Source organism: Pezoporus occidentalis, unplaced genomic scaffold (genome assembly GCF_034315485.1).
Source record: "Pezoporus occidentalis ecotype Australia unplaced genomic scaffold, CSIRO_AGI_Poc_V1 ctg213, whole genome shotgun sequence".
Taxonomy (NCBI): Eukaryota; Metazoa; Chordata; class Aves; order Psittaciformes; family Psittacidae; genus Pezoporus; species Pezoporus occidentalis.
Window position 1 is genome coordinate 1580671 of NW_026913997.1, and position 26497 is coordinate 1607167.

Below are 26497 nucleotides of genomic sequence, written 5' to 3' on the forward strand. Positions count from 1 at the left end.
TAAGGGTGCATCTCCACTTCTGTTTCGAAGCCCCTTTATTTCTTCATCCAAGAAAGAGAAAATGAGACGTAACCCCTAAGACTTGCTAACAACCCTCATGGTGAGGGCTGCAGCTGCAGAACTACAAACTCAACCACTATTGAAAATGTTTAGAAGACGATACTATCAGGTAAAGATCTCTGATCTGCTGTCACTCAGTTGCATTGGCACCCCCAGCTCTGAGCCCTACTAAAATTTGACAGCTTTAAGTAATCAAATGGCCACTTAGAAGATGCAATCTCACAGAAAGGGAATCCTCTGCTGTTTAGGAACACAAGCAGCAAAGAGGGTCCTGTAGAAGCTACTAGAGAGATCAAGATACTAGGTGGAAGCAATTCAAAACCCAACTGCAGATCATAACAGTAGTCAATTTTATTCCTGCTATCTTGTTTTAAGGCTAGTTTGAAATGCCTTCAAAAAGGTCCCACTGCATGAAATCCTATAGGACCTCTCCACAGGGGCTGAGAGCTCAGACCCCAGGAGGGGAAAGCATCAGTACTTCAGGAATAGGAAACTACCCCAAAGCACAAAGCCAACCAGAGAGTACCACATCCATAGCTGTTATGGTGAGGACAGCCCCTCGTGTGGTGAGAATGTGTGGCAGTGACCCGGCATTCCCAGCACGTTAACCAGGGACGGTGGCTGCTGCTACCCAGGTGGGGACAAGGGGACACAGCCAGCCCTACTTGGGGCTGGCGACAGCAACTCCCCTCCTGTGCCTGTGCGCAGGAGATGCAATGCAAATGACAGGAGAAGATAATGCTGAGGATGCTGTCAATGCGCCTTACTGACTCCTGTCAAAATATTTTACCTAGTAGCTTTATAACCCATCATTTCCGAGCTACAACTCCACATTTTGACACCATTTTGACAGGCACCTTACAATACCTAAAAGATAGCTTGATCAATGTTAAAAATGTTTGGTACAAGAAGTAGCCAAAACTGTATTTTTCTGAACAGCAAGTAGAGCAAGCTGAACAGCCGGGTTCATTACCAGCCCCCACGGGGGGGTCTGGGTATGGCTTTTTTGTGTAACAACTTGTAAGCCATTGATAACTTCTATCGTGCACTCTAAACCCCGTATATAACATCATAAGCCGTTGTTTGTCTTACTCTCCACTGTGTCTTTTGCCTTCAACCCCCCAAAAAAGGCAAGATTTGATTATCTCCGCTGCATCAGCCAAGACAGCAACACCAGCTGTTCTCATTGTGCAGCCTCTTCCTCACGGCCTACATGTTAATAACCTGATCATTCCATTTTCTCCTTCAACTGCCGGCTGCAGCACAGAGAAGAGACAAAAACCCAGGCCCATCTGCAGCAGCTGTAGGCACTGAACTGTGAAGCCACCAGGGATTTATAAACTAATCTGTAACACAACACTGCCTTGTTTTTACAAGTGAGAGGCCACATTTGTGCAGACCTGATCTTTTCTTGCAATAAACTGGGAGGGGGTGGGGGGGGGGGCAAGGATGAAGACAAGATATCTGATCATTTACTTGATGGGGGGGATCTGCATTGTATTTTCAAAGTGATTTCACTGGTATTTGGGTAATCTTGCAGCCAGGTGATGTCTGCATTTTAATGGGGTTTGGCCACATCCCTTGCCCTCAGTTCTCCTCTTTCCCTTTCCACTGCTCAGAAATCCCCCCAAACTTTCTCTCTTTTACAGGAAAAAAACCTCCCAGCTCCACAGGGCTTTCTCAGGGGCTACTCTGTACAAAGAAAATAAGTTTTGAAATGGAAAATAAACCATCTGTGGAAAAAAATAAGCTCCCATTTCTCCCTGTTTCCAGTGATCTAAGAAGTCGCCAACTGAACTCTCCTACATGTCTCAAGCAGGTATGTTTAACATCTCCTGAAAGGGATGCAGCATGAACGCCAGTCGTTGAACAGAAAACACACACAAACTGCTGCAACCTGGTGGGGCCAGAGCCTGAGGAGGATGCTCCTGGGGTATTCCCAGGGCTGTGGAGCACCGCATGGTGCCTGGCTCAGCGCAGCCGCCTCCCTTGCCCAGCGCTGTGCCAGCTAGCCCGGACTGCTGCATTGTGATTTATCTGTCCTGTTATCATCAGCACTCATTACAATCACTTACAGCAACACTACAGGCCTCATTATGGACTAGGCACTCGCTGCCATTAGTCTTTAAGAAGGCTAGCGCTCAATTTGCCTGGCAACATGCGAGGTCCTGACCTTGGAGCTATTAGGGAAAAGATTAGACTGCAGTGTGACCATGTGTGCAGACATGAGCAAACCAAATTAATTTCTGGCAAAGGGAGGCACCAGGCAAAGACCCCGCCATCCTGAGGACACCTGAGAACTTCTCCATTCCCCAAAGGAGATAAGCTAATGGCACGTTTAAAGGAGCCTGGTTCTGAAGGTGAAGCACATCCATGTTATTTAGAGAGGTATTAATCCAGTTTCCCCACAAAGTATTTGCTTGGCTGATCAGATTAAGGGATCTAGCCTTCAACAGCACACCCCCACCACAGCAGGCCCCAAGAAATCTGTGATACTTCACAGCCTCAGACATATTGCACCATGTGTACCCAGCTGCTACAATAATTAGCTTATGAATGTATCAGCTGGTTCTGTGATTTTTATAAATAATAACTAACCTACAGAGCAGAAAGATTTTCATGAGCCTAATATTCGCAAGAAATTGCAAGGTGTGCCTAACCGAGCTGCCGTTGGGCTAAATGCCCCGTCTTCTCCCACCTTGTGCGGGACTGGATCTCCCCCTGCGCCATTTATAAATATTTATTTTTGCAATGGCAACAGCAATGTATTTGTGGCAGCTTTCTTCACAACAGCCACGATCCGCTCACCCCCGCACATACACACGCGTACCCACCGTGTGCATGTGTACGCTTCTCTGCAGCAGATCCGTCTTTGCATTGCTCTTTTCCTACCCTTCTCTTTATTTATTCGAGCAGTCACTCTATCCCCCATCCAGTCAAGAACCTATCTATCCATCCACGGGGCTGCTTATTAGGCGATAGCTCCGGTTAATACGTGAGGAAACAGCGCTGCAGCTCACTCGCGCGTTCTTTATGACTGCAAGTAACCGCCTTTCCCAAGCACAGATGAGAAGGCTGCATCGGATTCCTTTCATTATTTATTTAAATAATCCTAGCACGCCATCCAAGAAAGTTTTGCAGTACCAGGCAAAAAAAAAAAGAGGGGAAAAAAAAAAAAGTGTAAATGTCAAATAAAACAGTGACAGATGACAGTATTCTCTATTGAATAGCACCGTTTCTTCGTGCATGTTCAATGAGAACTCATGAATTATTAATACGCAAATCTCCTTTTTCTGTTAAAAATCTCAACTTGGGGTTTTTTTGGTTGCAATTTTTTAGTTATTTTCTTTTATTTATTTCTTGGGGTCTGTGTATGTTACACAGAGCTTTCCAGGAGAATTATTTCATTTAAGAAATGCTAACATACAGAAATGCTTGGAGCTACAGGCATTCACAATGAATTTTCATCTATAGCTATATTTATTGGCATGAAGAAGGAGAAGTGAAGGAGACACTATCTCACCACCTTTTCCCCCACTCATCCACACATCTGAGCTCACTGCATTACAACTAAATCCAACTTCTGTGAGCGTATTCTGGAAATCTAACAAATAACACATCCTTCCCCAGAGCGCTGGTAGGCTGTGATTTTCTGATCCTGCCTCCCCTGCACATCACAAGTCTGGCTCCACTGCACAAACAGCCCCCTTGACTGCCACAGAGCTACCCAGAGTTTGGTATGCGACAGTTTCAATATGGGTGGCAGAATCTGGCCCTCCACGTCAGCTTCTAAGGTTCTCAAATGGGAATGTCTTCCATTAAAAATAAAAAAAGGATAAACAGTACAATTAAAGGATGCTTTTGGCTCTGCAGTCAGGCACACCCAGTGCTTGTGGTTACAAGGAATTCTGCTCAGAACTTCCTTCATTTCACCCCAAAACTTCCAGAGGCATCGAGAACGCAGCCCAGTTTAGTTCATTAAAGGGAGCTGCAGAGAAGCACTGGCCTCTATTTTTGTTGTCCTCATGAGACAAGATAAACATTTTCTAAGCATTTTATTTGATAAAACAAATAATATCATATTAATGTCCTATTTTTAACCTCTCTGTCTCCTAATCAAACACATTTCCACATAGCTAAGCAAACAACAAAAATCTGCAGGAAGCCAGCCATTCCCATTGTGCTTTTATGCTGTTAAAGAAACAGCGTGCTTACTACACCACAGCATTAGCCTTGGCGCACTCCAACCCCCTCGAGGGACAGTTAGCTGGTGCAGAAATCACAAAGCCGTATTCCCTGTCACTCATCCCTGAGCCCTTTTTAGCGGCTTGACCCTTTCACTTTTGCTAGACACCCTGGAGTAGGGGAGGCTGCTCCGGCAGCCGATGACAATAAGGTCAGGTTTTCCAGCGCTCTATGAAGGTATGCACAAATATCCTGGCCCTGTAGCTGCGTCCTGCAGATCTGCTGACTTGCAGTCAGCCAAGGACCAAATGTCTGATTAAGGACATTTAGGAGGAGTTCAGGCTCAGTTTTGCTGGGGCTATAGCCCAGTGCTTACACCTTGAGCAGCATCTCTACAGAAAGCCACTGCAGGAGATGGCAGCTGGGTGTCCACAACGAGTTAATCGCAGGCGGCCTTTCTGCTTGGGCTGGACCTCAGCAGGGCACTTTGAGCTTGGATAAAACTACAACTAAACTGACCTTACGCTTCCCTGCATTTACACTGCAATTAACAATAATACAGTTAGTTTTCTGTGCTGACATTTTCTAGGGTCTCCAGTGAAAGCATGAGTAGGCAAATGAAGAGTTTTTAGTAAGAGTGATTCAGGAATAAATCTCAAAAATAAATGTAAAAGGCCATTTCCTCACCCACATCATCAGTGCAGAAAATGTCAACATATGTGACAAAAGGAAAAAAAAGCAGCAATGATTGACGCCAGCCTTGAAAAGATTCGGGAAGAAATGCTACGTTCCCTAGAGAAAGCTCCCTTTCTACACTGGATCACAGGAGAACTCTGGACAAACTTCCTCAGCCTCTCTTCCCCCTGCTCAGTTTGGGACTCTCTGCAGTGCAAAATGAGCCAGATAATATTCAGCTCTTGTTCCTTAGTCGCCAAACTCTCTTTCCATGAATCCAATAAGTGTCTATTAAAATAAATAAACCCCCTAATGATTCAAGATAACCTAATCAAGAAAGCTGAAATGGATAAAAGACTAACTGTAATGGAGAGTTCTGTCATGGCTTCAATGAATTCTTGATGAGGGCCGGGGGAGGGGGACTGAACCTGAGAAGCTTTACTTGGAGCATTTTGATACAGTTCAAGGTTAATCACTGAATAGCCTGGGTTTTCTGAAACGCTTGGTATGTTTCCTCCCCCCAAAACACAAGGCAACATGCTGAGCACTTCCATGAGGGCCAGTTTCTCGCTAGCCTTATAAAACATGAAACCCAAAGTATGAATGAGGTACATGAGCCCTGGCGCATCTTAGATTCATGGGAACACAACGTCTGCTTACAGTCTTGGTCTCAGAAGGAAGGATGCTGTGCACTGAGGATATTTCCAGTGTGCCAAGTTTAAACTAGCTTCTCCCCACGCTGGAGAGGAAGTATGGGCTTGTGGTTAGGGCAAACAGCCCGCCATCAGCTCCCAGGTCTGCCAAGGACTTCCTGAGCAAAGCCCCAGCTCCACCACTGTCCCTGCTTCACTTAGCTGCTGAGAGGCTAACGCACTGCTGCAGATGCTGTCAAGGGGATCACAGAATCATAGAACGACTTGGGTTGGAAGGGACCTGGAAAGGTCACCTAGTCCAACCCCCTGCAATGAGCAGGGACATCTTCAACTAGATCAGGTTGCGCAAGTGCTGTTCAGCCTGACCCTGAATGTCTCCAGGGATGAGGCACCTACCACCTCTCTGGACAATCTGTTCCAGTGTTTCACCATCCTCACTAGAAAAAACTTTCTTCTTTACATCTAGTCTAAATCTCCCCTCTTTTAGTTTAAAACCATTACCCCCTGGTCCTATTGCAACAGGCCCTGCTAAAAAGTTTCTCCACACCTTTCTTATTAGCCCCATTTAAGTACTGAAAGGCCAAAATAAGGTCTCCCCAGAGGCTTGTCCAGGCTGTACAACCCCAGCTCTCTCAGCCTGTCTTTATAGGAGAGGTGCTCAAGCTCTCTGATCATCTTCATGGCCTCCTCTGGACTGACCCCAATAGGTGCATATCTTTCCTGTAGTGAGGGCCCCGGAGCTGAACTCCGTACTCCAAGTAGAGTCTCACAAGAGCAGAGCAGAGGGGCAGAATCACCTCCCTCAACCTGCTGGCCATGCTCCTTTGGATGCAGCCCAGGATACAGTCGGCCTTCTGGGCTATGAGTGTACACTGTAAACTCACATACACCTTTGCATCCACCAGTACCCCAAGTCCTTCTCAGCAGGGCTGCTCTCAATCCCTTTATCCCAGCCTGGGGGTTGTGCAACCAAGGACACTGCAGTTGGCCTTCTTGACCCTCATGAGGTGCACATGGGCCCAGTTCTCAAGCTTGTCCTGGATGTGAGGGTACACTGTATTTGCATATAGAAGTCTGTAAAAGGGAAGCTAATGTCCAAAAGTACTTCAAAGAAATTTTAAGGTCAGGCAAGGAGAAAAATGTCTTTCTGTATTTCCTCCACATGTAACGAGTACACAACAGATATGCCCCAGCCGCTGAGATTCACAACACCATAAAGGCAACAAGATGCTACAGCAGTAAGACGTGCCCTATATGCACACACTATATATGCTACACGCCTTCTCCACCAGCTGTTTTTTGTAGCTGTTGTTGATCAGCACTGGAAGCTAATTAGTTTAAGGGCACAGAAAATACCCAGTATAAGGTAAAAGGAAGAGAGAAAGCATCCCATCATATCAAATGAACACAAGGGAATATAAGTTAGGAAGGAAAGTGAGGGAAAGAAAGAGGAAATGACAAAATAAAGGGTTTCTAGAGCTATCCTGTCCCAGAGTGATGCTGCTCATTCCTCTCACAGTACCTTTCCTTTCTTCTCAGAGCATGGGCAGGAGGTGAGAGCACTGGCAGACATCCATGGTGCTGAGTCCCATCTAGCATGGGCTCCTACTGGGGAGCTACCACCCTCCTTGGCCAAAGAACAGGCTCCCAGACAATCCTGGCAATGAGGCAGGCATCTCACCATGAAAAGTCAGAAGAAAGGCAAGGAACTGTGGCAGTGATTTCCATTCACAGGCCTGGGCTTCTCTTAAGGGATTTTCTGCTGCTCGCCTCCAGCCCCCAGTTGAGTTTATTTTTTTTGTTTATTCATTTTTAAATAGGGCAAAGATACAAAACCAGAGACTGAGCTTTGCCAGCTTCACGTTTTTTCACATGTGGTTCCATGGGGTCTCTCATGCTTTACTGTGGTGCAACCGGAACAAATTCCAGTCCCTTAAGGAAGGATTTCAGTTTCAAGGGCTTACTTTTTGTTTTCGCTGGACTGATGAAGGTCAAAATCTCCCATATGTCCTGCCCGGGGTAGATCCCAAGCAGCACGTGCCCCGCTTCCCCACACTGCCCCAGCCTGACTGTCCTGGGAGAAATGTGGGAAGTTTAGTCTCCATGTTCATACAAACTCTGCTGTCCCCCAGCCTGTCAACAAATGCTCCAGCCAGCTATGCCCACTATATGTATTTTGATAGTGACTGTTTATTATGAACAGAACTATATTCCTAAACTCATTCTGTATAGAGTAAGAAAAAACATCTGCTGAGCACAGCACAGCCTCTGCTAGGACTCTCACAAGAAGAGGTCAGAGGCATGATCCTGCTGCATAGCATTACACAAATGCTGGCACACGGTCATGGGGGAGATGGTTTTCCTGAAGTCATACTGTAGAGCAGTTGCAGAACTGGATCTAGAAGCCAGTCTTCACGACTGACAGTCCAAATCTGCAGCAAGCCAAGGTCAAAGTCTCTGCCTGTGCCACTGACCAGTTCTGGAGACACATAGGTTACCCAAACCTCTCTGAAAAGGTACACTGGAAACTCATCTCATTGTGGGTTAAATATAACCAGGAGACCCCAAAGCACAGATCCGAAACCAAATCCTGGTGTTCCAGCCACACTCTGAAACACTCCCAACATGATAATACAGGTCCCAGGTTTAGCCATTTAAAGGACAAAGGGCATTAGCAGGCGGCAGCATCCCCAGAGAAGTATGCTGTCCAGTGGGTACATCACTAACAGCTGGCAACTAAAACAGGATGACAGCTTTGGAGGCTGTGTTTGGAAGGCACTGAGCCCCTCAGCTCCTGCTGTCTTCAAAAATACAAAGGGATGCAAAGCACTTCATAAACAAGACTAAAAATGTCTATATATAAGTTGCAAGGCCTAAATGAATATTAAGATTAGTAAGTAATGAATAAGTCAATGTCTAAAATGAATGGCTTGAGATCTTTATATGGTTGATTCTCTTATGGAGGCACCCATAACACCTTGGTACGTTCATGAGACTCTGTTCCTTGCATTTATGTTGACTTCCAAGTACTGTGGTTTGTAAACTCAAGTTTGCAGCAGCTGCCCTTCCCTTTAGTTGCTGGACTGAGACTCTGCCACGACTTAAGAATAAAGATGGCTACTTGTTAAATTAGAGGTCAATTAACTCCACCAGTAGATGATGCCGCTTGCAATAACTGCTCTCAGTGGGTACCACTCTTCCTGTAAGAAGACAGAAGATGAAATGAGGCCTCCATTGGCTCTGGATGCTCTCCTGGGCACATGACACACAGCCCTGTGTATAAAATGTCAAAACAGCCCTGTCGGAGATTCACTGGCTGCTAAAACTGTGAAGATCTCACAGCACCGTGGATTGCTGTTGACAGAACAGCAGCGCCCAACATAACACATGCCTTGTTAGCAAACTGGAAGCCTCTCAGTAGTCTGGGGTGAGGGAATAATAGAGGAAGCCAATGCAACGCAAGCCAGGCCTGTGGAGAATAGCAAGTGAATGAACCTTGGAGGAGAGTCCAAGCAAACCCTCAGATTAGCTCTTTTTTCCCCTCTTCAAACTCTCTCTTCTGCAAACAAGGGCAGTTTTCAATGAGTGCTTCCCACCATGTAACCCAGCTGCAGAAATCAGCAGCATCTTCCCCAGAAATGCCCACAACTGGCCTGCACAAAGCACTGGGAGGGAGAGCCCCACCACTAGTTTTCAGACAAGCCAGACCTAAGGCAACATGCCTACCATCCCACCATGACAGTAGCTCTCTCCTACACAAGCATCAGTGCCCTTGCTTTTGGCACTCCTCCTGGCCACGGGGCACCACAGCCAGTGGTAAGACACCACAGGCACACCAAGCCAGGCTGGGGGCAGGCATGCAGGTGGGCCGTGGGGCAGTGGTAGGCCCCAGACCACTGTGGTTCTTGGCTACGGCTTCTCTGTCCCTGCCTTCCAGTGCCACCATAAACCACTTTCATGCTCCAGCAGAGCGCTAAGGCATCTCAGCATGGCGAATGCTGGGTCATCCCAGGGAGCCAGTATTGCTTTGGCAGGGCTGTGAAACAAAAGAAACATCAGCCTCAGAAACAGTTCTTTATATCCGCTGCTGCTGAAGAAACCAAAACCTTTATGTACAGTAACTTTGCTTTAAACAGCAACATTTGTGGATCCTGTTCTTAACCTTTTGCATCTGGCTTCCAAAATCTGCCCTGTTCTTTTTCCATGTGAAGGACTATGGAGCTTGTTTGTGTTCTGGTGCTGGTGTGCAATGCTGCCAGAGAAGCGCGCTCAAGCTGGCACAGACTGAAGCTGGTGAGCCACCCAAATTATAGTTGGGTGGTTCAGTCCCTCTCTATTTCAAGAAGCCTCTGGGTATAATGACAGGAAGCTTGCAGGCAGTTTTAAGCCAAACCTCAGAGGCTGGCATTCAGTCTGTGTTAAACACTCCTTATTAAAAGCTGTCCAGTCCAGATTCTGGGTGGAACTTTGATATATGCATGGAGTAAAGAATAAGGGGCACGTTTGCAAAATCAATTGTGCAGTTTTTATATTTACTGCACGTTTACCACATATGTCATTTATTACACAGTGGAAAACCGTTAAATGCACAGTAGTTGTGCCAAGTGGCATTATGCTTTTAACAGCTTTATTCGTTTAACAGCTCCAGTTCTCATTATATTTTGCCATGTGGTACATGAGATTTTTATGCATTTAACAGTTTAAGAAGGTTCCATGGTATTTTCCTTTTATGTATTTCATACTGTGCCTGCAGTTTTGTTGGGGGTACAGGGGTTGCAAACTGTAACCCCTGTATCCTGACAAGAGAAAGCAAAAGAAAATTAATGATTAAATGAGGAATGAAAAATTAATCAGAACTCCATGTGTCAGGGCACAAATACCTGTAACAAGGACAAGGCCCTCCCATGTGCTTTGATAGCCTTTGATGCTTTGTTTATATGCCCTTCAACCGCTTATTTTACATCTATTTTAACGACTATAACGGTGTTTCCCTGCACAGAGGAAAAGAAAGCATGAGTTTTGCACAGTGCATGCATCTAGATACTTCTATCCCACTCTCTCATACTCACAGCTACATTTGTGTATTTTTGTGTGGATACTGATGCCCTCTCCAAGCACAGCTGAGCAACTTCACCCAGGATCAGAAGCAGCCCTTTTCACTGAGTAAACCATTCTTTCCAATGGGCTCTGATCTACTTGCTGCCTTTTCTACAGGAATTCTATCTGTCCTCCTTTCCACAAAATCTCTTCTGGTGCATTATATTTTTTTAAAGAGTTGGATGAAATTTTTAAATTAATGGATTCTCTTCAAGAATTTCACCCCAACCTAGGTTTGCCCACATGTATTTTTTACACCCAAGGTAGAAATTCATCCAGGAGAACTCACTGCAGTGCCCTCTCACGTCTTTTTGTAAAAATGATTGGAGATGATGTGAATTATTCACATGGCAATACCATATGCAGCACATACAACATGCAATAAAAAGGAAACACCTGCCTAACACTTTTTCCCATTGCCTTCCCTTAGCTAATCACGTAAGAAAACAATTTCTTTACCTGCCAAATGAGAAAGATACCATCATTTTGCAAGGTCCTTGTCCCACTAGCAGAGGTATATGTTATATACCATGAGTGGGAAAAGGCATGCATTTTGTACAAAAGGGGAGATAAAGCTTGGCTGTGAGCTGATCCTTTCCTTAGCCTATTTTAAAAGGGAAAAGGAAACCACTTAAGCAAGCAAAAGCCCAAAACACGACAGGTTCCCCAGAGATAAGATTATTATTATTGTAGGAATAGATGTATTTTTATTGGTGGGAGGAAGAGATGGGTCTAGTTCCAACCCCAGCGTTTGCTTTAAAAACAAAACCCCCAAAAGCCCCGCAACAACAAAATCCCCTCCACCACTCACCTGACTTTTATTGGCAGCCACTTTGGCAAACAGAGCTTGAGATACCTTGGCCCTTTTCATCTCCTGTTGGATCTCGTCATAAATGGCAGCTGTGATGTTGACATTGGCGCCGTCCGCCTTAATGGGGAGGTCTGTTGTTGGTGTGGAGGTTTTGGCCTACCAAGAGACCATGAAAATAATAATTAAAAAAGTGCTGCTTTCAGCCCAGCCATCTGTGCAGAAATTATCAAAGGATTTCAGTCAGCTGATGCCAAACTGCATTAGCTACAGAGGGACACTTCCTGTCCATTATTCTAATCAGGTTAATTGTGATTGGAAATAATTGCAGTGCATTCCTATAGGACATGCAAGGCCCCGTCAACTCTCCCCCTCTCCCTCTCCCAGCATGTTTACTGAGCAGCTCAACAATAGGATAGGTAGCCAGGGCCCTCGGCTGCAGGCAGGCGCTGAGGCTGGCTTTGCCAGCTAGTGACTGCAGTATAGGCACCAGTCTCTACCTTCTCCCTCCTCTCTAAAAGTGGCCTACACATTGGAGGAAGAGCCAATTCTCCCAGAAAAAATGAGTAAATGGGTAGAGGTCTCTAAATAATAAATTATTACTCAATTTAATGCACTCCCTCAAGTCTCCCTCATCCTTTATTAAAACTATACGTATGTCATTTGAGTATGTATGGTTTCCCAGCCTTGTCATCATTATGCTAGCCAGACAGTCACCTAATTTCACCTAGGAAATCAGTGGAAATGAAAAAAAAAAATAATCATTTCATAAAGCTGGGCTTTGGCATGCCTTTGATGTGCTGCCCTCATTCTCCTAAACTCATATTGAGATTTTGTGTATTCCACTGCACTCCTTTTAATTGAATGATTTCCCATCAGCTTCTGTGACAAATGAAGGACAATAACGGATGCTGCCAGTACTTTTCCTGGGCTGGACTACCCCTACGGAGCTGCTGTTGATATAGTTCAGCATGCTGCTACAAGACTTCTATTTTAAAGACCCTTGGCCATGGCAGACCCCAGAATACGCAGGCGCAAGAGGGAGTGAGGGCAGCGTGATGCTTGCTGAGTGCTCCTGGCACCAGCAAGCCCCTCAGATAGACAGATCTCATTTGCTTGAAGAGGGGCTGATCACTGTACCCCTTATACCTTTTATGGGAAGTAGGTAGGTTATTGATACAAAACCTTGGTTTTCTCTTGAGATGTAAAGGTCCTAGGAAACAAAACAATCTGGGTGGGAAAGATGACACTTCCCGGTAGATCCAAACCTCCCATAAACCTTGGTGACATTCAGATATTTGGCCCAATTATAAACCTTTTCAGCTGCCTCCTGGTTTTGTGCCACAGTTGAAGCCTGCTAGAGTACATCTAATGTTAATTTTTAACTAGGTAGGCATGCCCAAATGCTTATTTGTTAATGGGAGGGTTAACTACGCAAAACCAAACCTTCTGAACTTCTTCTTCTGTTTTGCTGTTCTCCAAATCTTCCTTTCCCCAATGTCTTTTTTTTTTTTGTACCAAAGGCCACCTTAATAACAGAGCCAAAATCCAATCAAGACAACAATCTAGACTAATCATTCTTCCTACTGCTTTCAGATAAACCTTTAACCAACTTGTGCCCTTTCCCATTCCTATTCCCCAAGCTCAGCAGGCATCGCTCTGGGCTTATTCCCTGCCTGTCCCCATGTAGAAAGGGCCTAAGATTCTCTTGCTGTATTTAGCCCCCTGCATTCAGGCAGGGGCAGCTGGATGGCAGCTGGTACAGACCACAGACCCCCACGCCCTGGAAGGCCAGTCCTAACCCGCTGCCAACCACAGGCCATGAACACACATGGGGTAAAGCCCGATGGATGAACTAACAGGGACACCACACTCTGAAATTCAGTGTTCACAGACAGACAGTTAGGGCAATTGTGGGAAATGTGAGAAAGCAACATAGAGATCATGGGAAGGAAGAGGACTGTCCAAATCTGTCAGAGCTCATTTAGTGGAGCTTAATTTTACCAAAGGTCCTGCAGTGTTTCAGCGAGTATAAAAAAAGCCTTCCCACTCACTGGAGCCTTTGGCTGGTGCAGCAGCCAAGGTCACCACGGCCTCAAAGGCCATTACGGAGGCCTGAGATCCTGAGAAGAGCAAAATTAGCACATAAAAGAAAGATTTCAAATATAGCTGCATCCTACATGGGTCTCCTACACTGCTTAGATACACAGCCACATGTCAGAAAAAGCCTGCCCTACACAACCTGAAAACTGTGCCATTTCTTATCCAATCACTGAAATAAGTAGGGCAAGTACCAAACCAAAATAGCACAGTCACTAAAATATTGTATGCTAGAGACCCAGACTCAAAACTGGTCTTGATATTAAGAAGGAGTTTGCCATTATTGGAATGTCTCATTGCAAACAGTAAGGAAAAAAGAAAAATAAGTTTGCAACCACAGCGCCAGAGCACCAAAACCCAAAAAACAGTACTGCTGGTCTTCCATAGAATCATAGAATAGAATCACAGAATCAACTAGGCTGGAAAAGACCTTTAAGATCAGGTCCAACCGTTACATCAGGACTGCCAAGACCATGACTGAACCATGTCACTAAGGTTTCTGAGCACTCCAAGGGATGGTGATTCCACCACTTTCCTGGGCAGCTTGTTCCAATACTTGATCACCCTCTTGGTGAAGAAATTTCACTTAATATCCAGTCTAAGCCTCCCCTGTCACAGCCTGAGGCCGTTACCTCTTGTCCTGTCACTCGTTACTTGGAGAGAGACCCCCATATGCACACAATAACCCTGAACGGCTCCAAGTCTCTTGCCCGCAGCATTTGCACCCATCTGCCAGATCAATCTCCTCTTCTCCCCTTGGTGCAGGTCCTAAGTTGGGGACACCTTGCGAGGGGGCCTTGGGGCTTGGGAGAGCCAAGCCGGGTTACTCTGCATGCACTTACCCCTGTCTGCGTGACTGCCCCAGCACTTCCACAGGTATCTGCCAGCACCCTCCTCCTACCCAGTGCACTCAAGCATCATTCCCAGAAGTACTGCCACAGGAGATCGGTATCTATGGAAACCACGTTTCCAAATGCCATCCCATCAACTTCTCCGGCACCCTAACACAATTCCTGAAAGGATGGTACAGCTCCTACTGCTGCTGCCCCGAAGCACCCTGCTCCAGGGTAGGTAACATACCTGCTTGGAGGGGCAATGATGCCAGGAATTGCTGCGCTGCACATGAGGATGGCATTTGTCTCGTCAGAACTAATACCAGGCATATGGGGAAGCGCAGTAGCCGTGCTGCCTGCCCGGGAGCTGGGAAGCAGCCTCATTTGCAGAGGTGTCCAAGTTGTCAAAACAGCACCTGTGCTGACTGGTGCTGGCCCTCTGAGGGCTGGGGAAATGTTATCCAGCGGGCACAAGGCAAGTACTGGGTACACAAACCTTTGTGTGCTGCTTTAGCTGAGTGAAAACCTCACAATATTCTACTGGATGCTTCAAGCCAAAATAAAGCAAGGATGGGCTGCTTTATACTTCTGGAGTATGGTTTTCTATCAACGCTTGGCTCTTAAAAAGGCAAAGTTTCCATTATTTTAAAGGATTTTCTAGCTACAAACATGGGAAAATGTTGTATTTTGACAGAGGAACGAGATGGGGCAACAGATACAATTTTAATTCTCACAGGATTGCACCTAAACTCTCCATTCCCTTCTGTTATTTGATTCTAGTTGCAAAATCTATTGCAATTCATGTAAGTAGGAATAAGCTAATGCTTTCATGAATAAATACAAATGCAGAAAGCAGATACCCTACTTAACCATTAAAATAGTTCTCTATAATTTTATTTTCACTGAAAGGTAACTAAAACACGTAAGAGGTATACAATGAGTTTCCCATGTAATAAAAATTTGGTGTTACAATTGGGTTGGCAGGATATACTCGCTTTCAATGAAAACAGTTCTGTACATTATGTTTTGTGGCAATCTGCACCCAAAACCCTGGGTTAAACTGAACAAGCTCAACAGTTCCTACAAAATCAACACACCTTCCTTATGGATGATCACTTTGCATGTAAAACTACGCTGTCGTTCTACACACCCCTCCCCCCCCCCCTTACTTATTTTTAGCAGCTGTGGCTACAGAATTCAGTATGAGAAGTGCTCAGTAATGCTGTTCTAAGGACAGCTAACACAGCCCAAGACTTTGCAGACTACATGACTATGAAAGCACCAAAGCAGGAGGGTTACGTGGACTCATTTACTAAAGATCAAGAGAAGTGCTACAAGTGACCTGTCATGTCTTCACAGTAGAAATTTCAAATTCAAGTTAGGCAAAAATCATGACAGGAGTTAATCATCACCTCTGTGCAAGCAACTTTGCTTTTTCAGGGTGTATGTTTGGGACTGCAAGCAGGCTGGTGAAAGGGAGGGATGACTATTACAGTACAGTATGTGGATGCTCTTTCTTAGTGCAAAGGAACAACCTACCCAGGGAAGTGGGAGGCAACAGCACGCTAATAAACACGTGCAGTTAAGTCAAATGAGATGACAGCTGGTTTAGAGCTGGAAAGCATCATCCTCTTCCCAGCACGCTGCTGCCCATGTCTACTTTCTGTACTTCAAATAATTACCCGTGTAAACTTCTAACTCAAGGAATGTGATTTCCTATGCATAACACAGAGCACACTGACTTCTAGCAATGCCTATCTAATTAACTGTCGACTTCTGTTCAATACACACTTTTTATCACAACATATATGAATCTCCCCATAAGCCCACAAATTTCCTCTGTATTTTGCAGAACACAATGGACACATATAAGAAGTTATGTGCACTGTCTTTTTACAATGGATTCTATAATAGCCATTTAGTGGATGTGTATCAACAGCCTACAGGTAATGCCCACATGGACTCTTTCAGACACTGATGTTACAGACTTTTTTGAATTTATGGCATTGATTAAATCTAGAATCATCATCACAATGTTGTACTTAAATCCACTAAACATCTCCTAACAGCCACTCCAAAACCTTACAACAAAAGGATTTCCACACTTCATCTGGACAAAGGGAGCAACAGACAGGGGAAGGGCAGAGAAAAACCCTTTCCCTGGATTAATCCACACAGCAAACAGAAAAGGAGGGATCACATCTTACCTGGGGAGTTCTGGAGGAGCTTGGGCTGCTGGCAGCTGAAGACACCATGCTCACGTTGGGGTTCATACTTCTCTCTCTCTCGTCCTGATAGATACGATCCCGCTCCGAGTCAGGCAAGTTGAGGAAATTCTGCATTGCCCTTAAGTTTACCAGGAGGGACTGGGAAGCTGTCCTTGGGTCTTCTTCTTTACGCAGGATCTCTGACAACAAGCCCTGGTTCAAAAAATTAAAAGAAAAAAAAAAGCTCAGTCATGTGTTGGGTTTTTTTAGTTTTTCCCTTTTTTCTTTAAATTTGTTTAGTGTAACCAGCTGGGTTGTAATACTGAGAACCTACATCAGAATCGCATGGGCTCTCCCAGAGGGGATATTCTGTAGGAAAGCATTTGTCTTCTGGGGGCTGAGGTTTATTTTAGGACTGTCCTATTCTGGCACTGCAATAAGCTTCTGAGTATGGAGATGCTGTATAGAAAGGTAGGTGCATTGGGTAGAAGAAATTGCAGTTACTACCAGGTGCTTGCTGCAAATATTTTAGGAGCTGTTAGATCTCTCTCTCCCTCTATCTCTCTTTTTACTTGAAGCTGGGAACACTTGGCAATCCTGTTCATCTTTGACAAATCTGCCAAGGTTGGTAAATTTAGTTTCGACATTTAAACAGTGCAGGAGGTTTATAAAGAAAAACGTTTGGCTGGTTACAGTCCGTTCATTTTGGTTTGGACAGTCATTTCTGAGGAGAAAAACAGAGCAATAATAAAGCCTTCAAATCTAGCTTTAGGGATTTAACCCATTCTTCTTTCATGCCTCATTTTAAGATACCGCAGGCTATCACAACCATGAATGAAGACCATGTTCATCTAGTTTTTACACAAGCCATTATTCCAGGAGGTAACAAACACAGCACTTCCAAGAGAAAAGAAAGAGGGTGGGAAGACTTGGAGAGATGAAAATGTCATTAAAAGAGGCTTAAATCTAATGGGATTAAATTTCTGCATAACTGTACATACTCAACAGTTCCACAGGAAGTTAAAGGCACGACACAGAAGCTTGGATCAGGGCCTACAGAAACTGCTGGGACACTGTGAGCCACCACCTTCCCCTAGGCACCCCTTGCATCCAGCACTTCACAAACGGGTGTTTCACTCCAAAAAGCAGTAACAGCAATGGCTAACTGTACTGGTGTCCAGAGAAGCAGAAAGGGATTTTTAGCCACTGACACTACTTATATACCATAAGAAACATTGGTTGGATGTTCGTTATTTTAAAAGGCTATTCTGCCAGTATGTTTCCTTGAGCAGTCCAACGCTGCTCCTGCTTCCTGCCTGCTGTGACCCAGAGGTTCTCTGCACCATTGCTCCCAAGAGTGCCAGCCACAGAAGCCATGTGAAATCCCAGTCACAGCTTGGAGGGCTCCCCTCGACCTGCTGCTGTGAGAGGAGCAACATCCAGCAACCACAGATGAAAGGAGAATGCGGTGCCCCAGACATGATTTAGCTGTAGCTGTTGACATGAGCATTCTGCAGTTACTTTACAGCCACGATCAAGGCAAGCTGCCTCATGAGTACAGCCAAGGCTTACCCCTTCCTTGTAAGAAAAATCTTAACCACAAAGTCAAAACCCTGTAATATTTAGTCTTAGTTTACCTTCTTCCATATCAGAGTCTCTTCCAAAAAGCCTTGCTAAAACACCGCCACTACAGTTGGCCGATTAACCAAATGCCAACATTTTAGTATATATTGTATTTACCAGACTTCCTGACAAAACCAACACACCAGCAAACGACTTATCTGTATCTGAATTCATCTGCTAACTGCTATTAAACACCTACATTAAAACACATACATGAAAGCTCTACTTCAGCAGTGTTTATGCCTGAAGTGCTCAAAACAAGCTCCACACACAACCTCAAGCGAGGCTGCACACAGTTCCATCTTTTCAGCTCCTCATCTACATAATCAAGCTAAGAGATATCCAATTACACTTTCCTGCAATTATCAGGGTAGTTACCAGGAGGACTGGAGCAGCGAATGGAGCCATGGTGGGACCCTCCAGTCAGAAATGGAATCGGAAAGAGAAACCAGTTAGCAAAAAAAGGTTTACACTAGGGAAAAGTGTGAAGAAGGTGGAGTGTCAGGCTGGCATCTGGTATTCTCTGGGACCTCAACGTAACTGCATGCTTGTACCTGGCTTCTTCCACAGGGTTTACTACCCCTCAGAAGAGCTAGGGACATGCTGAAAAGCTTTCCAAAGCTTGCCAGGCTCACAGGCTGAGGGAGATTAACCAAAAAGGACATCACAGAAGCTTGAAGCCATGACTTGAACGATTCAAAGATCAATACAGCAAGTTCCTATTAGAACTTTTCCTTAAAGTCAGTGGAAATTTGTCTAAATACAGTAAATAAATATCAGTTACATAGATTCTCTAAATTCTTGATTTTTTGTGTCTGCTAAAGGATATATATCTTCTTTTTTAAAAAGAAAAGATCAACTTCAAAAGCTGATCAGTTTAGGTGGAAAGAACAGTACCTGAAAACTACGCGTCAGATTTCTAAGACAGCTTATTCTCCCTCTCATCTTAGCCTGGCTAAATTTATGGTCCAATTTCAAAAATGGAGAGCTGAAACATATGTGAAAGCCTGCCAGCAATTACTTTTCAGTGCCGTCATTGACTCCCTATGTAAATCAGATTCTCACAGGAACAAGTGTCTCGGTCATGGTACTCACTGCCTGGAACACCAACTCTTGCGCTTGAAGGCTCTGATTCATCACCAGAAACAGCTTATCATGGGGTAGATTCAGTGGGTTTGAACCCTAGCCTGCACCTCTCACTTCTACAAGGGTCTTGACTCTGCTGCAGGGATACAGCCATCTTTTGCATCACCTCCTAACGCGGGTACCTGCTCCAGGGAGAAGGGACCATCTCCTTCCCCAGCATCGTGACAGAGGCAGCACTTTGCAGAGGCGAGCCTTGCTTTCCCATGCCCCACTCCAGGCCCACAGGTAGGAAACCTGGTTGTAAAGGGGGTTTTTCTGCAGCTCCTCCAAGTGCTTTGGCAGCTTAGGAACCATGTAAACAGCAGAACAGATAATAAGAAAAGCAACTCAGAGGAAAAACTCTCATGTCCTCCTTCAACTGAAGATAAACAACACCGGTAAACTACAGTGGGTAGATAGCTGAGTGATAGGGTAGGACAATAAAGTAAAGTATCTTGAGAGCAATAACATTTACAGTAATATAATTCTGAGCTACTGAAGTATACACAAACTAACCAGTGAGCAACATTCTAAAAAATAAAGTGATATTAAATAATCTGTTCAGCCTTTTTGTCACCTGCAACAAATTAGGCTTTCAATATGCAAAACATCTTCCTTCCAGAAAAACAAATGATCGTGATTTCATTTAATTGTAATTTAATGAGGCATAATGTATTTTTTAAAGTGATACACACCAGGTGTGTGGTGAGGAAACTGGCCCAGCCACAAAAACCCGACTGTTTCTATTTTTGAGAAAACCCTAAAGCCAGCCAGGGACTGTTTTCATTTCTGCAAATTATGTTTCTGCTGGAGGGGGTGAGGGAGGGAAACCCACAGCATTCGTACATTTGTTATAAAGCTCCATTGGCTAAATTAGCTCATTCCGACTTACATGTCACATATTAAAATAAATACACTAAAAAATTAGCACTTTGCAGAGTAACCTACTCTGCACACCTAGAAGATGATCTTCAGGGACCAGGAAGTCTCAAACTGATTTTCAATAGCCAAACAGATCTTCTATACTAAATGCAGGTCGCAGGATACATTTTAGGACATGTAGCTTCGTGATATCTTTGCTTTTCTGTTCCTGTGCCTCATTTGTAGAACAGTTGCTGAAGAGGCAACTGATGAGAAGTCTGATGCTCTCACATGCCATGCTCACAGCGACATGCGCGTTACTGTGCAGGCACAGTTTGGTTTAGCCTTGAAAAATGCAGCACGCTCAAAATGAGACGATGGATCCATAATTGACTTTAAAAATAATACCAGTGGTGGGGAAAGGAGCGCATGTCCAATCCAAATAGAAAAGTCATTGGATCTATTTAAGGTAGGAGTAATTTTAACAGTGTTTTTTCGAAGTAGCAGAAATGTAGTCCTTCAAGCCAGCAAAGTCACTGTCGTGGGTGTTTGCTTTGCACTTATCTGATGAAACCCCATTTGTGAACTCATTTCTTTTATTTTTATTAACTACAGGATTTCTAGCACAAACAACCCAAACCTCATGGGCAAGAAATCTCTTTTTAAGCAATTTCTGAAAGATGATGCAGTACAATGTAGAGCAAATGTTCTTCAAACTGACTCCTATATCCAAAAGACCAACTGACCAGCCACTGAGGCCAACACCAAGGCTTGATCAAAGCCCACCGAAGGCGAGCAAAGCCTTTCTGCCTTCTTCCCGAAGGGCTTTGGCTCAAGCCTGGAAAAGGTGCAAATGAGATCTCAATGGGACAGCAGACTGCACTGCCAGTGCCCGAATGCAGGACAGTTTTGCAACCAGAGCTTTTCAAAAGCAATCTGTATGGGGGTGAGGAGGTCATGCTGGCGTGCAGCCCAGACACACGTGTCCTGGGGACAGAGGAGGATGAGGGCCATCAGGCAGCAGGAGACTCCCAAGCACTGGCCAGGACCTCACACACATCAGGTGTGATGACTTGGATGGGAGCTCTGCTCCCCTTCATACAGACCTGTGTCTACAAGACACAGCCATGTGTCTACAAGAGCAGGCACTAAAGTTAAAAAGGTTCGACACATGCTTGGGACAATCAAAATGCTGGCCAAGGCAAAAACTTAAATAAACCTGACTAATGTGCTAAACCTCAGGTTTTATGTTCTGTATAAGGAGATTATATATATGAAGGACTAAAAAAAGCATAAACACTTTTTTCATACTTTTTGGTTTATTTGTGCTTGTCCATACTTCAGCTATATTGCCAAAAGCAACAGAGAAAATGCTGAAATACTAGAAAAATATTGCTCCTGTAGTACTTAAAGTTCCAACTGCTTTAAGGCCAGTACTTTTTCTCAATAGAAAAGCTATTCTGCTTCCCACCAGGTACAGATGTGACTCTGATCAGGATCTGAAAATGTACGGCTTTATTCAACATCTGAACCTTAAAGATCAGTGATGTAAACCTGTCCCCCCTCCAGTTAAGCATGCAAGGCTGATTTCTAGCATGGAAAGCAGCACTTGAAGAACCCCTGGTTAGCTGCTCATTCTGACTGAACTACACTGAAATCATACCTTCAACCTAAAACAACAAACTTGATTTTGCCAGGCTGAAATGACATTTCTATTTAAAACTGTCTGCTATTTGCGACTGAAAGCTAGAGAGGCAGGTCTGCCAGGGGAGCTGTGCAGCAGAAGCACTAACTTCTCATAGCCCTTCAAGGAGATAAAATACCTACCTGCTGTGTTTTCCCCACATCAAGACAGGCTTTTACCACAACATCTCTCCGCCTCTATTATTCCAGGTCCCACCTTCAATATTGTCTTCTGGGTTGAGTAACAGACATTCAACAATTCTAAAAATACTTCTCCTTGCCTTTAAGTATGGAGGTCTCAACAAGAACCTCTATATGAAGTACCTGTAAGCTTTTTGGGACAGAAGCTCATTTGCAAATGCTCACTGCTTTCATTCCATTCCCTCATATCTCTTCCTAACACCATCTAGGATATGCAGCAGAATTGCCGGAAGTCTCATGAAAATGCTTATCTTGGCAACGGGTCCAGTCCAATTTTGCTGAGCAAAATTGCTTTAGATAATCAATGGAACCTTTTTAGTGATTAGCCAAACCAAGCACCTTCATACCCATTCTGTCACAGATTCCATCAGACAAAACCATGTTTGCACCCTGTTCCTTGATCAACTCTTCTGTCTCAATGGCAAAGCGTGCGGTGTCACGTTCCACGTCAGTTCATATGAACTTCGGAACTCAAGGGGCTTTGACTGGTTTTCCATCGGTGTGAATGGGAGACCAGCTGTCTCCCAGTACTCTCCAGTGTAGCTGAAAGCATCATGTCAGTCCCTCATTTAAAAGAAATCGCTTGATCTCTAGATTCCCTGCCTACAGCCAGAGTATGAGCCTCACTCTTAAACTCATTTAACTAATGCTACAATACGTACATCTCGGGAGAGAGCTGCTTAGGCACAAAGCATTTAGAGGCTGATTTGAATAAAACTTATGCAGGGTGCAACAATGACAATTTGATTTTTATTATTAAAAATGAAGCACTTAAATCCTCAAAGAAAATGCCTATATTGCATTAGTTTAATAAAGCTTCTTTTTTATTATGGTATCTCTCTTTATGAGGGAAGACAGGATGTGCATGTGGAGCTGAATGTGGATGCATGGGGTAAAAGAAGCAGAGAAAGACAGACCAGACCACCTGTGGCCACAAAGTGCAACCACTTATATGACATGCATGTCAAACCTTTATACCAAAATACACCAGAAAATGAGCAAGACACACAGCTCCTGCTCCCTCCCTCTATATATCCACACATTTGCTTCCAATGCTCAGGACTCCTGTGCATCAGCTGAGCAAGCAGCAGCCTCCTCCTACAAGCACGCATTCTGAAAGCCTGACTCACATGCTACTTAAAATCTTTTCATTCAGCCTATTGAATACAATTAAGTTAATTGAAACTGAAATTTTGGGCAGTGCAAAACCCACTGTTGGAACAAATATCCCATGTACCAAAAATCTGCAATTTATTAAATTAAGCACTTCCCTTACAGACTGCCTTCTTTCCTGTGAGCACAACAGAACACTGCTTGTGCCACATTACGCCCAAGAAAAGAACAAGCAAGCAGCATGAAAGGGTTTCCATGCAGTAAAAGAGAGTTTTCTATGCGGGAAAAAACAACAAAAAATCCCCCCAAACCAAAACCAGAACCCTTGCTAATTGAAAGTCTGTGCACAATGGGGCAGACACCACAGCGATGAATGCAGCATGACTGTCTCACTAGGTACCCGGCAGAGAATTAAAGCTGCCTGTCTTCCTCTCACTGAAGTTAAAGGGAAAATTACTTGCAAAAGGAATTCTGTCCAGGATTTGGCTCACAAGCGAGCAGAAATGGAAGAGTTAGTTACTTCAAAAAAAAAAAATTATTTCTCATCTTAAAGCTTCTTAGAGGACCATTTTGTAATCCCACTTCAGTTTGGGGGAATTTTGCCAAAGAAAGCAGAATTAGACATAAATGAAGAGTCGCCACCCACCACCCTCCTTGCCTGCCTCCAGAGCCTTTCTTTGGAGCTTCCTTACCAGCCACGCTCCTGCTTTCAGAGCCCCAGCCCTCTCTAACTGACTGGTGACACCTTTGCATGCCGCAGAATTGTTATTTACCCCTTCCTCACTGCAGTAGCCTGGACTTGCCCACAGTCACACATGAAGCGGAGGCACCATTCAGCACTGATCCTGTATTTCCTAACCCTAACCCGGTTTGGGAACTGAATCCCTCAAACAAGGAGGATCAGTTTAGTTTATTCCATTATAAATTTCACTACATGCAAGACTGCTGGGGCTTCCTCTTCCTTGTGCTTTATTTCCTTTAATCCCGAGAGATCCAGTTAGACACTAGACAGGTAAGCTGGGTAAGTCTTGCCTTCTGATCTGCAGGCTGGAAAGCCAATGCTCTCACCTAGATCTACTCAGGGCAGGACAGAGGAAGCAGTGCTCTTTGGGAAGAGAGTTACAAGCAGCCTGAACATGCCTGGTGTTTTTACCCAGTTCTCTTTGTATCTGGCACCACAACTGTTTCATTCAAAAAGCCTCAGGTCCACGGGTATTTCCAGTTTCTGAGGCTGCTCGGTAAAACAAGCACTGGCCACTCGCCCAAACATTTTACTAGTTTGGGCTATTATGTCAAAACATTGGCAAAAAAACATGACTAAAAAAAAAGAGATATAAACAGAAGCAGTCATTCAGTATAGGCTTTGCACTGGGCACTCTAAAGGAGGAGAGAAGCAGTTCACCAATCCAGTGATTTACACTGGACTCTTACAAACAGCCTGACCAACTGTCCTTACTGCAACTCCACGGCCTGCAGTAAAGAGGGATGCTGAGCAAGTGGGGAAAGGAAGGAAATTATGTTCGTTTTCCTTAGGCAAAGCAGGACTCAAATGACCTATTTTCCAACTAGGATTTTGAAGAGCACAGATCATTTCAGCACCTCAAGATTTGCTAAAAACTCCAGAGAAGGACAAGACACATCTGAGACAGCATTTTCACAGAATCATAGAACAGTTTGGGTTGGAAAGGACCTTAAGTTTATCTAGTTCCAACCCCCTGCAGTGGGAAGAGACACCACACACTAAACCATGTCACTTCCTTTAAAATAGTCCTCTTTATTCTGCAACCATCAATGCCTGCCCATTTCTCAATACATTACAACCTGCGACAAGCAAGCTTTGGTTATTACAACCTTTTCGTTGAAACCTGAATCCTGTGTTAAGAGACACTGCAGTGCAAGACAGAGATGGCACATGGACTCTGTCCTGAGGATGGCCAAAATCCATGTGTGTACTCTACTCCAGGAAGAAGTCCTGATAAAGGTATCGGGTATGACCATGTACCTCTCAAGTGTTTGATGGGCCTCGTACCGCTCTCTGCCTTCTATTCAAGCCCACTCACTCAGAACTCTCTTCTACCTGTCCTATTTGCTGAATAAATAGGCTTTTAGGTTCCACAGTAGGGTGAACTAAAATTGTGATACTGACTCTCTGAAAATAAAAAGAAGAGGCAGATGTGAGCCCAACACATTTACTAAAAATCAGTCATACAAACTTCATACCCAGTTTCAAAGTCATTCACTGTGGAACTTTTTTTAACTGACAGAAACCCTCTTCGTGGTTAACATAGCCTGGGCCAGCTCCTAGCTAAACACCTGGTGCAGCTCTCCCATGTGCAGAGCAGCATACGAAGCTGCCTGATGTTCAGTCCCCATATCCAAGTGGGACCTCAGTGGGAACACTGTGTTCCATGTAATGCACAGGATTTGTCCCTGAGCCTGAAGTGCTTTGGTTTCATGTGTACAGACAACATGGCCACAGGTATAGAATAACAGCATCATATAAGCAAATACTGTTGTCTTAAGTTATGTATTTCCAACTTTCAAAGGAAGATCTGAATGTTTGACAAACCATACAATTACACCCCTCCTTCTTCTGGTCCTTCTCAAGTCCCCCTTCCCTCACACACATGCATACACGCATGTGTCAGCCATTTGTTCCAATGGATTTAGCCTAGTTTGGATTAAAGCTTCCTCTACTTCATTTAACAGATTTGCTCAGATGGAAAGTCTCAGGGGAGAAATAATGTTAGTAAGAGGGGGTTTTTTAGCATTGAGTATGTAGGTCATTGGACTTTAAAATAAATTAGAGAATAGTTTATCTATTAAACAAGCCTCGCAGTACATATTTCATGAGGCTATAGTTAATTATAGGCTAATGTGCACCACAGAGCTACTGCGAATCAAGATTGTTTAAACAGTGTCCCATAATGCAGTGATTAATACAATTATTAGCTGGCTGGCATACAGCAGCTATTATTTGGTACCATCATGAGAAACAACAGACTGCAAGTTTCTAAGGCTGGCACTTCCTGTGAAATGCAACAAACCCAAACATTTCCAGAGAGAAACACATGTCTTTCGGCACCTCCCCAGGAGAGGATCCTCAGAGGCAGTAGGAAAAATGCAAGGAGGTGAGATTAGACTTGACCTTCCACTTGATGTGCCTTTTATAGAGTTTGCTTCTCCACCATGAGTGTATGGGAATATCCCACATCTTCTACTGTGCAGTGCAAGGCTGACTGTCTGAGCAAATACTAATACCTCAAACAGTCT

The 26497-nt window shown here is 44.4% G+C and overlaps 1 protein-coding gene across 4 annotated transcripts in view; it reads right to left on the reverse strand.

Annotated features, from left to right (window-relative positions):
• SATB2 (SATB homeobox 2) overlaps positions 1 to 26497 on the reverse strand; it is a 140216-nt gene that overhangs the window by 24406 nt on the left and 89313 nt on the right. For all 4 annotated transcript variants that reach the window (XM_062619731.1, XM_062619732.1, XM_062619730.1 and 1 more), the window contains 2 exons: positions 16619 to 16831; positions 11482 to 11637 (listed from right to left, as the gene is read on the reverse strand). In XM_062619731.1, coding sequence (XP_062475715.1) covers positions 11482 to 11637; positions 16619 to 16831 — 369 coding nt within the window. The remainder of the gene's footprint in view (positions 1 to 11481; positions 11638 to 16618; positions 16832 to 26497) is intronic.